The sequence below is a fragment of the Euleptes europaea genome, chromosome 8 (assembly GCF_029931775.1).
Source record: "Euleptes europaea isolate rEulEur1 chromosome 8, rEulEur1.hap1, whole genome shotgun sequence".
NCBI classification, from domain to species: domain Eukaryota; kingdom Metazoa; phylum Chordata; class Lepidosauria; order Squamata; family Sphaerodactylidae; genus Euleptes; species Euleptes europaea.
Window position 1 is genome coordinate 66778945 of NC_079319.1, and position 14626 is coordinate 66793570.

The 14626-nt window shown below is 44.4% G+C and overlaps 1 protein-coding gene across 1 annotated transcript in view; it reads left to right on the forward strand.

Annotated features, from left to right (window-relative positions):
* The first annotated feature begins 10095 nt into the window (after nucleotides 1–10095).
* The window catches only part of ZNF236 (zinc finger protein 236), a 77263-nt gene continuing 72732 nt past the window's right edge, over nucleotides 10096–14626 (forward strand). Inside the window, exon 1 of the mRNA XM_056854951.1 lies at nucleotides 10096–10159. Within this exon, the coding sequence (XP_056710929.1) occupies nucleotides 10096–10159 (64 nt within the window). The remainder of the gene's footprint in view (nucleotides 10160–14626) is intronic.

A 14626-nucleotide genomic window follows, 5' to 3' on the forward strand; every position in this document is an offset into this window, starting at 1 on the left:
TTAGACTAGAGGCAGTCTTTTGCACTGGGAAGAGTTGGAAGTACTTTGAAAGAGAAATTGTTTCTTGCTCTGCGCACATTAACTCCGCTGCTGTCTCTGTGAAACATCTGTTGTACCTTTCCCCCATATTGTTTCTGGATAATACTAAGTATAGAGAGAGGAGATGTGTTTAAAGTCCAAACAGTTAAAAACTTCCTTTCTTTACTACAGTGTTGATAGTTTCTATTTTTAACTTTCTCCCTCTCAGCTCCCACAAACAACGATATGCTCAGGTACTTTAGCATGCGGCTTGCAGTTCAGTCTTGAACACTGGCAGGGATCAAGGCCCAAGGTCACCCAGCAAGTTTCCATGGTAGAGTGGGGGTTTGTACCTGGGTTTCCCAGATCCTAGTCTGACACCTTAACCACTACACCCCACCGTCTCTAGAATCATACAAATTTGCCTAATTACAGTCCTGGGCTCCCATTGTCTTTAGGGAAATAAATAAACTTCCAGAAAAGAACATAGCGAAAAGAAACGTCCAGTGGAAGAAATGAAGGTTGTAATATGTTATTACTTTATTAACATGGAGCAAGGCAAATAATTAGTATCTAAAACAGTATGTATAAAAATTAGAATCCCCATTGTTTACTAGGAGGTATGAAAAGGAATAGGTCAGTTAGTTTGTTTCCATGGTGACTATTATTGAAATAAGACAAACTGACATCAAAGCTGATTTATTTCCCTATTCACCACCTTCTCTTCAGAATGTTTTCATCTGAGGTCTCTACTGGATATAAACACAATCTTTGGATGAGCTTCCATGAGATTCTTTTGTTGTTTATTAATGGGGAAATGCATGGTACAGAATATCCCATCAGAACAACTCGGTTTTATGAGCCAATGATATTCGTACTCTCTTCCAAAACCATCAATACACACATTGTACAAGTGCATAATCTCTGAAGGCCTGTCTTTGTTAACATTTACTTGCAGAGTAAAGGGCCAATTTAGATCCACTGTTGTTAATACATATATTTGTTTTCTTAAATAGAACAAGTATTATATCCCATGAATTTGGAGTTGTTCATTCCTGCTGCTAAACGTTCGCTCCCACTAATGAGAACAGAAAATCTTAATCCCAGATTAGGCTAATGACCTGAATTTTAAAGAACACTGCATTGACAGCAAAACATTACTTTGAAGGAAGCAACCCCTAGAACTAATTATATTATTTCCTTCTGCCTTGATTAATCTTGGTGTCTTTACATAGTTCAAATTGCCTTTTAGTATATAGTCTCGATAATAAGCATTTTTATAGACACATTTAATTATATTGAAATATAACAGGAAGTCTTCTATGAATTCTGTAGCATCATCATTTCTAAAGCATTTTCAAGTATCTCAATGCTGCTGATAGTGCAGTTAATCTTCTGATGACAAATCAAGTTCCTATATTGAGCAAGTACCGTGACTGACAACTTGTATTTTGATGGTGAGGGGGGGAGCACATACAAAATGTGGGGGAGCACATTTTGTGCTTTCCCCCCTTTGTCCGCGTGAATGCATTTGAAATGCTTTGAGACTCTTAGACCTGAATCTAACTTATAGATTTGCTATAGATTTGAATCAAATGACAATTATAAAATAAACTCTTCCAGGACTAATCACAGTGAGATCCAACTAAACAAAAGCACTAGATTTAAGCAAGTTTTTAGCCTGGTTGTTAGCGTGGTAACTTGTCCAGTTAGCCCCACTGAACTACACCACATTACTTTCACACATGCCGAATAATTAGGGTTGCCAACCTCCAGGTACTAGATGGTAATCTCCTGCTATTACAACTGATCTCCAGCCAATAGAGATCAGTTCCCCTGGAGAAAGTGGCCACTTTGGCAATTGGACTCTATGGAATTGAAGTCCCTTCCTTCCCCAAACCACTCCCTTTTCAGGCTCTGCCCCAAAAACCTCCTGCCAGTGGTGAAGAGGAACCTGGCAACTATACGAATAATGCACTTTCAATCCACTTTCAATGCAGGTTATAACCAGGTTTTACCAAGGCAGGGGACAGGACACCTTAGAAACACCACCACTGTTGTTTGGAAACAAACAAGTAAACCCTTAATTATAGACTGGAGAGATAAATTGTGGTTATATATGAGGATGGCCAGATTAACGGAATTTTTGCACGGAAATGATTTGGAAGAGTTTAAACAAACATGGTCTAAGGCCACCTCATACTGGGACAAGATGGCAAAAATGGATTTAACTTTGTTATTTAGTGAGTTATAGAAAATTCTGTTTTAAGTAAAATCAAATCTTAGATAACTAATAAATAAAACTACCGGACACTTCTTCGGAGGTCTTGGTGATGGGTCACTTGTTTTTTCTGGTGGGTGGGGGGAAAGGGTATTTTTTTTTTGATGAATGTATTAAAAACCGAAATGTATTGAATATGTTATGCGAATACCCTTTTATATTTTTCTTTTTTCTTTTTAATATTATTGTATTTTTTTCTTTTTTTTTCTTTTTTGTATTTTAAAATTCAATAAAAATTATTTAAAAAAACCCCCACTGTTTTACCTCTTGGGTAGTGAACTTTAAAGAGTACCAAGCACTTGCAGGCCAATACCTAAATATTTCTCTGGCCTCTCTGCACACGGTGCTTGGTGTGTGTCAGGGAAGTAAGGTATGGGCAGCAGCCCTCCAGTATTTCTAAAAATCATATATGCTACTATCAAGAGTACAGGGCATTGTACTAACTGGGGGATTGTCCTGCCCAAGAGCGTCCACTGATGTCACCCCAACCTGTCACAGGTTTTATTAAAAAATGTGCAGAACTTTTTTTTTTAAGTTTCAAGATGTTCTATCTGTATGTTTGAAAAACTAGCCTCCTTCCAACGTCTACTGTCATACAACATGAGAATGACAACTCTACCTTTGTCCCAAATGGTTGATTTTTGACATGGTCCAGGGAGCTTTGTTTAGAGGGCAGAAAGAAGAGGATCTTAAGAACATCAGAAAAGCCATGCTGGATCAGACCAAGGCCCATCAAGTCTAGCAGTCTGTTCACACAGTGGCCAACCAGGCGCCTCTAGTAAACCCACAAATGACTGCAGCAGCATCCTGCCTATGTTCCACAGCACCTAATATAATAGGCATGCTCCTGTGATACTAGAAAGAATAAGTATGCATCATGACTAGAATCCATTTTGACTAGTAGCCAGGGATAGCCCTATCCTCCATGAACATATCCATTCCCCTCTTAAAGCCTGCCAAGTTGGCAGCCATTAGCACATCCTGGAGCAGGGAGTTCTGCAATTTAACTATGCGTTGTGTGAAGATGAAGAGAGGCTTTCCTGCCATGGAATGCGACAATCCAGTGGGAACATATCTCACAGTCATGTGAAAATAGCAGATATCATCTCCAGAGTGATCTCTATTGTGGACTGCCGCCATTGGCTTCACCATACAGTTGTGGCCTCATAGTAGCTAGTGCTAAATCAATGAAATCAGTAAGATGCACAGTTCATATTTTATAGTGACTGGTAAGCTGCTCTCTGATACATTTTAAATCCACGGTAGCAAACAGATCTAAGAGATACTGTACTGCACACCCTTTATTCTTTCAGTCTCAAAGAATCTTGTTAAAATAGGGTCAACTTTTAGTATGCATGCAAAACTACGATATATAATTCAGGACTTTTAAAAACGACAGTTACAGTGGACTCCTACAGTATGTTTGCTTTCATTAAAACCCATAAACACCATTAGTGGCGCTTTCTCTGAGGTCATTTTGCTGCACCAAAGCGCCGAGTGCTTTTTCTATTCATCTGCTGCTCCGTCTATGCGCTTGTGGTTGATGACATCAGCACAGTTCAATTAAATGAATTACAGCCTTGTTTTCAGTTCACAGCCATCTCTAATCCTGTACCCTAAGCTTCCTGAATGGAATGGACTGAAATAGAAAATGTTGGAATTCCACTCTAAGTTCTCTCAGTTTGTAGGTAGCGCGATTTAATTGCTAGATCACCTCGGTTTAACTTCTGCCTTCTTGCATATTTCTGTGTCCCAAAGCAACATAAAAGTTCTAGTATCCTTAACACTCTCATGCATGAAGGAGCTCTGTTGATAGGGTTGCGGCTCACGCAACCCAAACAGAAGCCGCAGTTAATCCTCACAATCTCCTTCTTAAATCATAATTCTTAGACCTCTTAACTGATCCCATTTCATAGCATTGTTTGTTGTTTGTATAATATTGTACTTCTTTGCATTATTTTAAATTGTATTCTACTGTTCATATTGCATTTTTTTAAAATTGTGCAATCCACCATAAGTCTCAGTGAGAAACATGGAGTATAAATGTGGTAATGAGGACTATAAATGAGGTAAAACTGAGCCAGCGTGGTGTAGTGGTTAAGAGCGGTGGGCTCTAATCTGGAGAACTGGGTTTGATTCCCTGCTCCTCCGCATGCAGCCTGCTGGGTGACCTTGGGCTAGTCACTGTTCTCTATGAACTCTCTCAGCCCCACCTACCTCACAAGGTATCTGTCACGGGGAGAGGAAGGGAAGGAGATTGTAAACCGATTTGATTCTCCTTAAAAAAAAGGTAGAGAAAGTCGGCATATAAAAGCCAACTCTTCTTCTTCTAAATAAAATAATCTCCCATGAGGCTGGTTGAACTGAGACTCTTAGAGAATGGCAACTTGAACTTGGGTTTCCCATGTCATGTCCCAGCATCTTATTCACTGCAAACACTTTACAAACAATTTAGTCCAAAGGAAGCCCATCCTGCTTTACGGCTCTGCCCCACCAGGCAGGTGCAGCACTTTCTAACCATGGGGGTTACCGCACTTTTTATTCCCAGCGATGTATTAAGAGTTTGAAAATGTTATAAAAAACATCGCTTTAAAAGGGTTTTTGGATACCACGGCTTATAAATGGTTGGAAGACGTCTTCACAGCTAAAGGGGCCAAACAAAGTGCGAACAGTATTTTTTATAACGTTTTCAAACTCTTACTACATCGGAGGGAATACACAGAAAGTGTGAACAGTATTTTTTATAACATTTTCAAACTCTTAATACATTGCTGGGGATACAAGTGCGGTAACCCCCCATGTTCTATAATATTTTACACACCACTGATGTGCTTTCATTTCTACAGTATCCAGTGAGGCAGCAGTACTTCCCAAACCTCATTTGAGCCTTGGGAAGCTGTAAAACATCTGGCTGTTTTCCAAACCTTTCCAAAAATCAGTGCAAGGTCTGCAAGCACTCCTCTCTTTCTGCAGACTCCCGAGAAAGGTGTGTTGAGTAACCTCCCTGACCTCACAGAGGATCACGCAGCAAGATGTCTCGCTGCTCTCTGATTCTTGCCCAGGGACAAGCTTGTCTCCTGTCCAGCTTCAGAGCGAAGCACAAAGGCTTCCCCCTGCAGACATGTTGGCCCAGCCCAACCTTCAAAGCTTAGTGTTTTGTCAGTCAATAATCTTATCCTTCCCCTTCAAGGAGGGTTAAAAAAATGGTAAAGGTAGTCCCTTGTGCAAGCAACGGGTCATTACTGACCCATGGGGTGACATCACATCACAATGTTTACTAGGCAGACTGTTTACGGGGTGGTTGCCATTGCCTTCCCTAGTCGTCTACACTTTACCCCCAGCAAGCTGGGTACTCATTTTACTGACCTGAGAAGGATGGAAGGCTCAGTCAACCTTGAGCCGCCTATCTGAAACCGACTTCCATTGGGATCAAACTCAGGTCGTGAGGAAAGCTTACACTGCAGTACTGCAGCTTACCATTGTGCGCCATGGGACTCAAGGAAGGTTACACATACACGAATCTTGTTTGGCTACCAAAGGTAGTCAAAACCTGTAGCCTAGACAACCTTCACTTTTGAACTATGTTACATGGACCCCAGAGAAAGGATTTGCTTGATATCTGTTCCCAATGTGTATTGGGACTGTGCCAGTGTTCCTTTCATTTGCTTAGCTGGTCACATCTCCAAATGGGGATTTTTGTAAGACATCTACCCCTTCCGTCATACACATGAAAGGGCTGAGCAAGTTCCATTTGTTCGTCTCTGTTTTCTTGCCTCATACCTATAAAATGGCAGCCAAAGGGGGCCAACAGGGAAAGACTAGGGATAAGAGCCGGACGCTCTGCTGGAGTGACAAGATTTATGTTTTCGTTCCTGGTGCTAGTTTTTAAATGTGATTGTATTGTGATGAGTTTTGTAAAGTGCAGGGCTACAACCTCTTTGACGATGAGGTTTTAAATACATAAAACAATTACAGTACAACTCAATGGGATCATATATTAGAGAACAATCCCACATCTGTTTTATTTCCACATCTTGCCTATCCACATAAACAAAAAAATACCCAAGAGACATGTATCCAGCCACATACATTATCTTCAAAAATTTGGAGGTATTGGAGAGAGTTCAGCTGAAATAGCAGATAAACAACCATGATGCCCTACTCAAAAGAGAGGGCTCCTTGGTTACCAGCTTATTTTCTTTGACTGTTGCTATGGAATCATTAAACATAGTGTATAGGCAGCATATTGGACATTTCTAGTGTATCAGTTATATTGCCACCAGAACCCAAATCAGAATGCATTTGAGAGATTTTCTCAGTTAAAAAAACAACAAAACTTTGCAAAAGCATCATAACTAAACATTAATTCCTGAGAGTTTACACGCTCACACTCCTATGCCAACAAGTGCCCAAATACTTTAAAAAACTGAGCAGGGCACAAACCAGCTGATGCCATGGTGGCCGCTCGAGTTTTCCACCAACACCATTCTCGACGTCTCCCAATCTTCTTCAAGTCACCCAGCTCCACAGTAAACCAAGGGGCTGAATCTGCTGTGAGTGCGGGAGAGGTCGAAGGGGGGCAGTCATCTGCATGGATATTGAAATCACCCATCAATCCAGGTGTCTTCAGCACCAAGCCTGAGACTGCCTCTGGCAGGTCAGACAAGTTGCCCAGGAGGGAACCAGGAAGCTAGTAAATAAGTAAAATGCCCAATCTATCCCTGGAACCTAACATAAGGAGCAGACAAACAGCAAAAGTTCGAACCTGAAATTTGTAAAAAAGGGAAGGCTCATGGGATGGGTGAAAGACTGCATAGCCAGGAGTCAATTAATAGGATTAGTAAAATGCTCAAGGCACATGGCACAGTGGAATATGCATTCGGCTGCTGCTTGAGGAAATAAAGTTCAGATCCTTTTATCTTAGTAAACTAATATGAGTCCTAATATGAGGCGTAGAGATAGTATTCTAAACTAACTAGCTGAACTAGAATGAATGGAAATGCAGAAAAGCATGTCCTGCTCTCATGGTTGCAAGATGGGGGGGGGGGAGAGAGACCATGCTAACTAGATTCCCCGAGAGGAGCAATCTACATATCACAGTATTAGAGCAATAAAAAGGAAGAGATGCACTGGTCACTCTGACTCTCTATAGTCCCCCTCGGGAGCCTGAGCTTAAGAGACAGAGTAAAGTCCTTCACTTCCACCGGATAGGCCCATCCTTTTCTTCCATCCAGGGTTCTGTCACACAAGTCAGATCAATTTGCCGTATTTTTCCGTGTATAAGACACCCCCATGTATAAGATGACCCCTATTGTCAGGCAGCACCAGCTGGTCCAAAATTGGGGGGTCGTCTTATACACGGAAGTCTGGTCCCAAAGACGATGCCGCTGGTCCCACCCGTCAGCTGTCGGGAGGGGTGGGCAGCGACCGGTTTGAACACCGGACGCCCAGGGAGACTGGCCTCTTGCTCACTCTCTTCCCCGCCCATCAGCTGTTGGGTGGGAAAGAAAGCGAGCAAGAGGCCGGTTGCCCTGGCTGGCCGGGGTTGAAACCGGTTACCGCCCACCCCACCCGACAGCTGATGGGCAGGGAAGAGAGCTTTTATAAGGGAACAGAACTGTAGTTTGTCCCTTGGTGTAGTTTATTGCAATATTTATTGCATGTGTCATCTTGCTTTTAGTACACTGTTTTCTATTTTTGCAATCCACTTGCTGCAGTCTGTGGTAGGTTGCACCTTAGGCCACAGATCCTCAACCTTTTTAGCCTGCAAGCACTTTTGGGATTCTGACCCAGGGTGCAACCACTGAATGGCTGCCACAGGAGGCAATACCATCCACAAAATGTCAGGATGGGAGGTTATGCCTAACTCTCATTGTAACTATTCAAGATTTCAGACAGAAGCTCTGCTTAATAGGATGGCTTTAAAATGAACGTATTGTTTTAAAATGTGTTCTTGCATACAATCATGCAGTGAAGATCCGTTGTCATTGCCAAAGCAATTTTTTAAAAATCTGCACAGCCAATTGGATCTCCAATGGCTAATCAGAAGTCCTGCTGGGCAAAAGCCTCATGGGGCCCTGCCCACTTTCTAAATACACTTGGTAGGCTGGCAGAAAGGTGTTGCTGGGTGCTACGGTGCCCACAAGAACTACACTGGGAACCAGTCTTATGCAGTTTTCTGTCTTGTAATTTTCTAGCTCTGTAATCCTCCTTCTATTGCATTGATTGGATATCTTACGCCGTCTGACTGAATTGTTTTTATAATTTGTAATAACACCTTGAGTCTCGGGGGGAAAGGCGGGCTTTAAATAAATACCTGCAGGGGTGGGAAAAAAGTAAAGCCAACATCAGCTTTGTCTTGCTTCATATATGGGTGACCAGGGACAAACTAAGACCGTAAGAAAAGCCATGCTGGATCAGACCAAGGCCCATCAAGTTCAGCAGCCTGTTCACACAGTGGCCAACCAAGGGCCTCTAGGAAGTCCATAAGATGACCTTGGATGAGATGAGCCTGGTGGTCCCTTCCAACTCTGCAGCAGCATCCTGCCTGCGTTCCACAGAGAGCCAGCGTGGTGTAGTGGTTAAGCGCAGTGGACTCTAATCTGGAGAACTGGGCTTGATTCCCCAGTCCTCCACATGAGCGGCAGATGCTAATCTGGTGAACCAGGTTGGTTTCCCCTCTTCCACACAAAGCCAGCTGGGTGACCCTGGGCTGATCACAGCTCTCTTAGAGCTCTCTCAGCCCCACCGACCTCAAAGGGTGTCTGTTGTGGGGAGGCGAAAGGATTGTTAGCCGGTTTGAGTCTTTCTTAAATGGTAGAGAAAGTCAGCATATTAAAAACTGACTCTTCTTCACGGCACCTAATATAATCGACATGTTCCTCTGATACTAGAGAGAATAAGTATGCATCATGACAGGTATCCATTTTAACGAATAGCCATGGATAACCCTCTCCTCCATGAACATGCCCACTCCCCCTCTTAAAGCCTTCCAAGTTGGCGGCCAACTAGAGCAACATAGGTCATTTATGCATGGGAGGTTTTACCTTGGATTTGCCCCCTCTAGATATACATTTCTCCCCATCTGAATTCTCAAAACTCTGCAAGGGGGCTTATTTTTTTTAGTTTTGAGAATATGGATGGGGAGAATGTGCATCTAAAGAAGGGCAAGGGAAAACCTCCCATGCATAAATGGCCATGCATTTCAGGAAGGCACGCAAGAATTAGCCTTTAGTGCAGGTCAGTCACAGCTCACTTGATGCGTGCAGCGTCTTCCGCCTGCACATGCGCAAAGCTCCCACAAGAGGCTGACTAACCGCCCGACAATGCCGGCGTACTTATGAGGACCCCGCAACTAGTCAACACCCTTGCGCTAAGACTGCTACTCTTCTCGCTCCCGGCCGCATGGGATTCGATTCGCGTAGCGCGCATGCGCACCACTAAGGGACTACGCGCCTGCGCTAAACTGCTTCCTCTCCCCCCCCCCCAACTTCCACTGCTCTTCCTGGCCGTTCGCGCGCTCGTGTTGTTTTCCGGTGCTTTACACCTCCCTCACCTATTTCTCCCTCACATACGCGCCTTTGTGCGCTTGCTCGACTCCACAAGGCCGCGTTCCCACGTTTTCACACGTCTCCCCCCCCCCACCAGCCATCCGCAATATCTCAGAATTCGAACCTCCCAACCGCCTCTTCTGCCGCCGCTTGTGTGTGTGTGTGTGTGTGTGTGTGTGTGCGCGCGCGTGCGCGCTGTCGCGCGCCACCGCGCGGGGGAGGGGAGGAAAAGGGGAGGGGGCAACCATGCCGCGGGGGCGGCCTCCAAAACCTGGCGGCAGAGAAAACACCAAAGCAGCCACCGAGTCAGGTAATCATTAAAAAAAAAAAAGGAAAGAAACACGGACGGGCTCCCCCTCAAAAGGAAACAACCCGACAAAAACGGCCGGATGCTGGCACGAAACCTTCCCCCATCCCGCGCGCAGGGTGAGGAAGGCTCCGTGGAACAATCCGCCGGGCCTCGCATATAGTCCCCGGATATAGGAGACGGCGAAGGAGGAAGGCCGGGCCTATTGTGCGAGGGACTTAGTGTGTGGCCGGCCCGTGCGGAATGATACCGAGCTAACTCCGCGCAGCCGGCGGCGGCGGAGGAGCCGCATGTTGCGACCGCCGCGCGCTCTTATAAACCTATATATAGAGGGAGGGATAGACAAGACCCTGCCAGAGCGGCGCTGGGAGAGCGGGATGGGCGGAGGGGGGTTGTTGCTTCCTCTGAGGCGGCCGATGCCGTGTGCGGGTTGGGGAAAGGGAGGTGGCTGCGGGCCTTCATTCTGGGCGTGTGGAGGTGGACGGGTTCTTCCCCGGGGGCTGACGAAGAATAAAACCCGGTGGTGCCGGTTATTTCTCAGCCACTGAGAGAGAGAGAGAGAGAGAAGAGCCCCCGCTTCTCCTTCCACCCCCTCAGGGTCGCTGCGGCCTCCTCTTAACGCCCTTTTGCCGGCGGAGCGGCCTGTGAAGCCTGCGGTCGAGTCCGTCAAGCTTTCGTCGAGTGCTCCGTGAATTGAATAGGCGGCTCCCCGGGGAACGGGTCTACCCGACCCCGGGCCTCTGTGTGAAAGCGAGGCCTACCGATGCGAATCGGGAGAGCAGCCCGTGTTCAGGGGCCGGCATGAAGGGAAGCGATTATGCTCCGTGGTGGGAACACGGAAAACCTTTGTGCCAGCCCACAACAAACACATTTTTTTTTTAATAGAAAAGGGCAAGAGTCCAGTAGCACCTTAAAGACGAACAAGAATGTTTTCTGGCAGGGTTATGAGCTTTCGTGAGCCACAGCTCACTTCTTCAGAGACAGCTAGAATGTGAACCCATCTGTCTTTAAGTAGAGGAGAGTGAATTCAGACAAGCTTTAGTATGTCAATGTTAACAGTATGTAAATGTGAATAGCAGGCGTGATGGGATTAGGGGTGGTATGCAGAAGAGTCTGTGATGTCCAAGGGAGAGATGGGCGTGGAGAAATCATTTAAAATTTCTATTCCTTTGTATTGCATGGGCTCGGGGCTGTTTAAATCTATATCTCTTCTCAGAGGATTCACAGTCTCGAATTAAGTTTGAGTGGTTTGAGGAAATCGGGACAAGTAACAATTATAATTTCTTTTCAGCCCCTAATGTTTCCTTGTCCCTTTCTCCCGAAGTTCAGCACTCCCTATGTATGTAAAGTGCCTTCAAGTCACAGCCGACTTACGGCGACCCCTTTTGGGGTTTTCATGGCAAGAGACTAACAGAGGTGGTTTGCCAGTGCCTTCCTCTGCACAGCAGCCCTGGTATTCCTTGGTTAGTATTCCATCCAAATACTAACCAGGGCTGACCCTGCTTAGCTTCTGAGATCTGACGAGATCAGGCTAGCCTGGACCATCCAGGCACTCCTGGCATATGCTTAATTCTACTCTTGTCAATTACTCTGCTTCTGAATGGCCTTGGGCTGTAATAAAGACTGACTGACTCTTGTCAATTTCCTCAGTCCTGGGACCATAGGAGATAGACAATACTCAGAGGAGTTGTTATTGATTATCTTGAAGTGGATAATAGAAATAAAGTATTTTGTTGTAAGGGGGGAAAAACTCCAGCAGCAGAAAATTCTTGTGACACCTTAAGGACAAGTTCATTAGGGCATTAACCAGCTTGATGTGGGTGGGGAACTCCAGCGCTCACCTCTTCAGATGGATAAAATCTTAGTTTCAGTTGTTGTGTATACCCAAAATGACAAACAGCAGGAGAGCCAGTGTGGTTAGAGCATTGGACTGGAAATACTTGGGTTCTAGTCCCATTCACCTGTAAAGCTACTTAGTCAGCCAACCTTACCCTACCTCACAAATTTCTCTTGAGAATAAAAACTGAGGATGTTATGTGCTGCACTACACTTAAAGGGAAGGGTCTGATAAAAATGAGAGGGAGAGAGAGTTTTCCAGAATGTAGGTTTCTTTTTTGATTGAAAAGTGGAATTTTAACATTTTTGCTGCATAAAGTGTGCATTTTGGAGTTTTATTAGGTAGCCACAGAAGGTGAGACTTGTAATAAAAAATGTTTTAAAATAAGTTAACTGTTTCCTCCTCATGTTGACATTTGTCAAGGTTGTATAAAGTTTTCTTTTACAGCAGGTAAGAATTACTGTTTTTATAGAGCTCATCCATTTTGGAGTTTCTTGCATTATTGGTGTAGGGTAACAGTGTCAAACCAGAAGCCTGGGGAAAGGCACATAAATTACTCCCTTTTCTACTTTGATAGTGGAAATCAAATAGTAAGACTTCATTTCAGAGGTTGATAATTCCTTTTTGCGAGTAGCATGTTATAAGGATCATCACAGTACCAGCATGTCCATTTGTGTGTGCCACCTGGATGTGCCCATGTTTAGTTAACACAGGTATTGAAAAAAATCTTCAATTTCTCCTTTAAAGCCCTCAAGGCTACTAACAGTTTATCACTGAAAATCACGACTGCTTCAAGAGCTAGAGAAGTGGTACCAGTTAACCTATCTGAAAAATCCTCTCTTCAGTGGGGCTCTTATTAAGATCTTCCAGTGGCAGTTGATGCTTGCAATAACAGAGAGTATTACAAAACCACACATGCCAAGCCATTCCCACTAGCTTAGTTTCATTTCAGCTGTGCCCGTGGAATCCTCTCCTATCAGTTATAAATAGAACCTTCATGTTCAGAAACCTCGGAATACAGGATGTTGGGGACCAGCTCTATTAAACCTTATGCCTTGCTTGCAAGTTTCTCAGAAGTGTTTTCTTTCTTAGTGCTGGAAACAGATGATGATGATAGAGACTTGCCCAAGACTACAAATTTAATATAAGGCAGTAGCATACATGTATGTATTTAGTTATACAGAGCAACATCCATTTTGCAGAACTCAAGTTAATGCTGATTAGACTTGCCTAAAGCCACAGCTGAGAAGGCAGTTGAATGTGCAACAAACATCTCTCCCCCCCCCCAATTATTTTTCTTCCAAAAATCCCAACTCAACCTTGGTTGCATTGTCCTGGAGTGCATCCTGTGAACTGTTTGTTACATCATCGTGGCTTCTGTGCAGTCCCACATGGGACTGTGCATGCACAGGCCAGCTATGGAGGAAAAGATTTGCTAGCTTCTAGAAAGATTGGCTCCGCTGAGTTCTCCCCCTCCCCTCAGGTCAGGGACTCGATTTTCCTGCCCAAACAGTCACAAGACCCAAGGGGCAGGGAGCGCTCTCCCTCAGTTCTCTTTCTGCCACCAAGGAGAGAAGACATGTCTAACTTTGGCTCGATTTTTTCCTTGGAGATTTGAAAGTTGTTCGAAATGTTTGAAGATAAAATGGATAAGAACAGGAGAAAGGTTCAAGAAGTGTCAAAAATGTGGCACTTAAATGGTGAAAATTGACACACAGTGAGTGCTTAATGTGACTTGGTGAGGGCCATATTCCCTCTACTTGTAGATTCTGTGCCCTTCTCACCCCTAAGGCCCATCAAGAATGGGTGGCCAGGCTGAAAGCTTCCCATTGGGAACGTTCTCTTGGATTGCAAACTGCTTCAGCTAAGGGGAAGACCCCAGTGGTGATTTTGGTGCAGGTGACTTCTACGGCTACCACGCTAGTGACCGCTTCGGAGCCAAGGGCTTCCTCAGTGACCACAACGAAGAAGGCTAACAAAAGGCTAAAAAGGGGGCTCCCAGCAAAACAGGCTAAAAAAAAGCTAAGTTGCCAACCCCACCATCATCAGACATCATGCTCTTGCCACCAAGAAAGATCGTTGTTGGTTCTCACTCAGAGGGAGAAGGGCATCTTCATTATGGGTGTTTCCTTTTCCTCTTATCTCGGGAGGCAGGAACCAAATATTTAAATTTTTCTGACCTCTGAGGGTAAACGCCCCCTTGTGATCAGTTCTATTTCCTGCCTTGAACGGGAGAGCAGCCTTCTAGCAGCTCTCTGCTACAGAAATAATAGAGAAACCTTAACCTTACTTATTAGACCTAAAAATATTCTTATTTTAACAAACCTAAACTTAACCTAACTAATCTACTACTCAATTCTATTTACTGTCTTAATTTTCTGCCTGTTCTCCTCAGAAGGGTCTTTTCCCGCCAAAAAAAAAAAATAATAAATAAAAAATGGCGGATCGGCATCAGGACAGCTATATAGCGCCTGCCAATTTAGACCCTAGCCTGCTAGTGGCCTTACCACTACAATTAGATGAACCCTCGGACAGTCACTCTGGTGACCTGAGGACCAAAACTCAAAAGGGAAAGGCAAAAGCGGCAAGAATGGCGCAGGCAAGTACAAACGGCTTGGCGCGACCGCTAACAA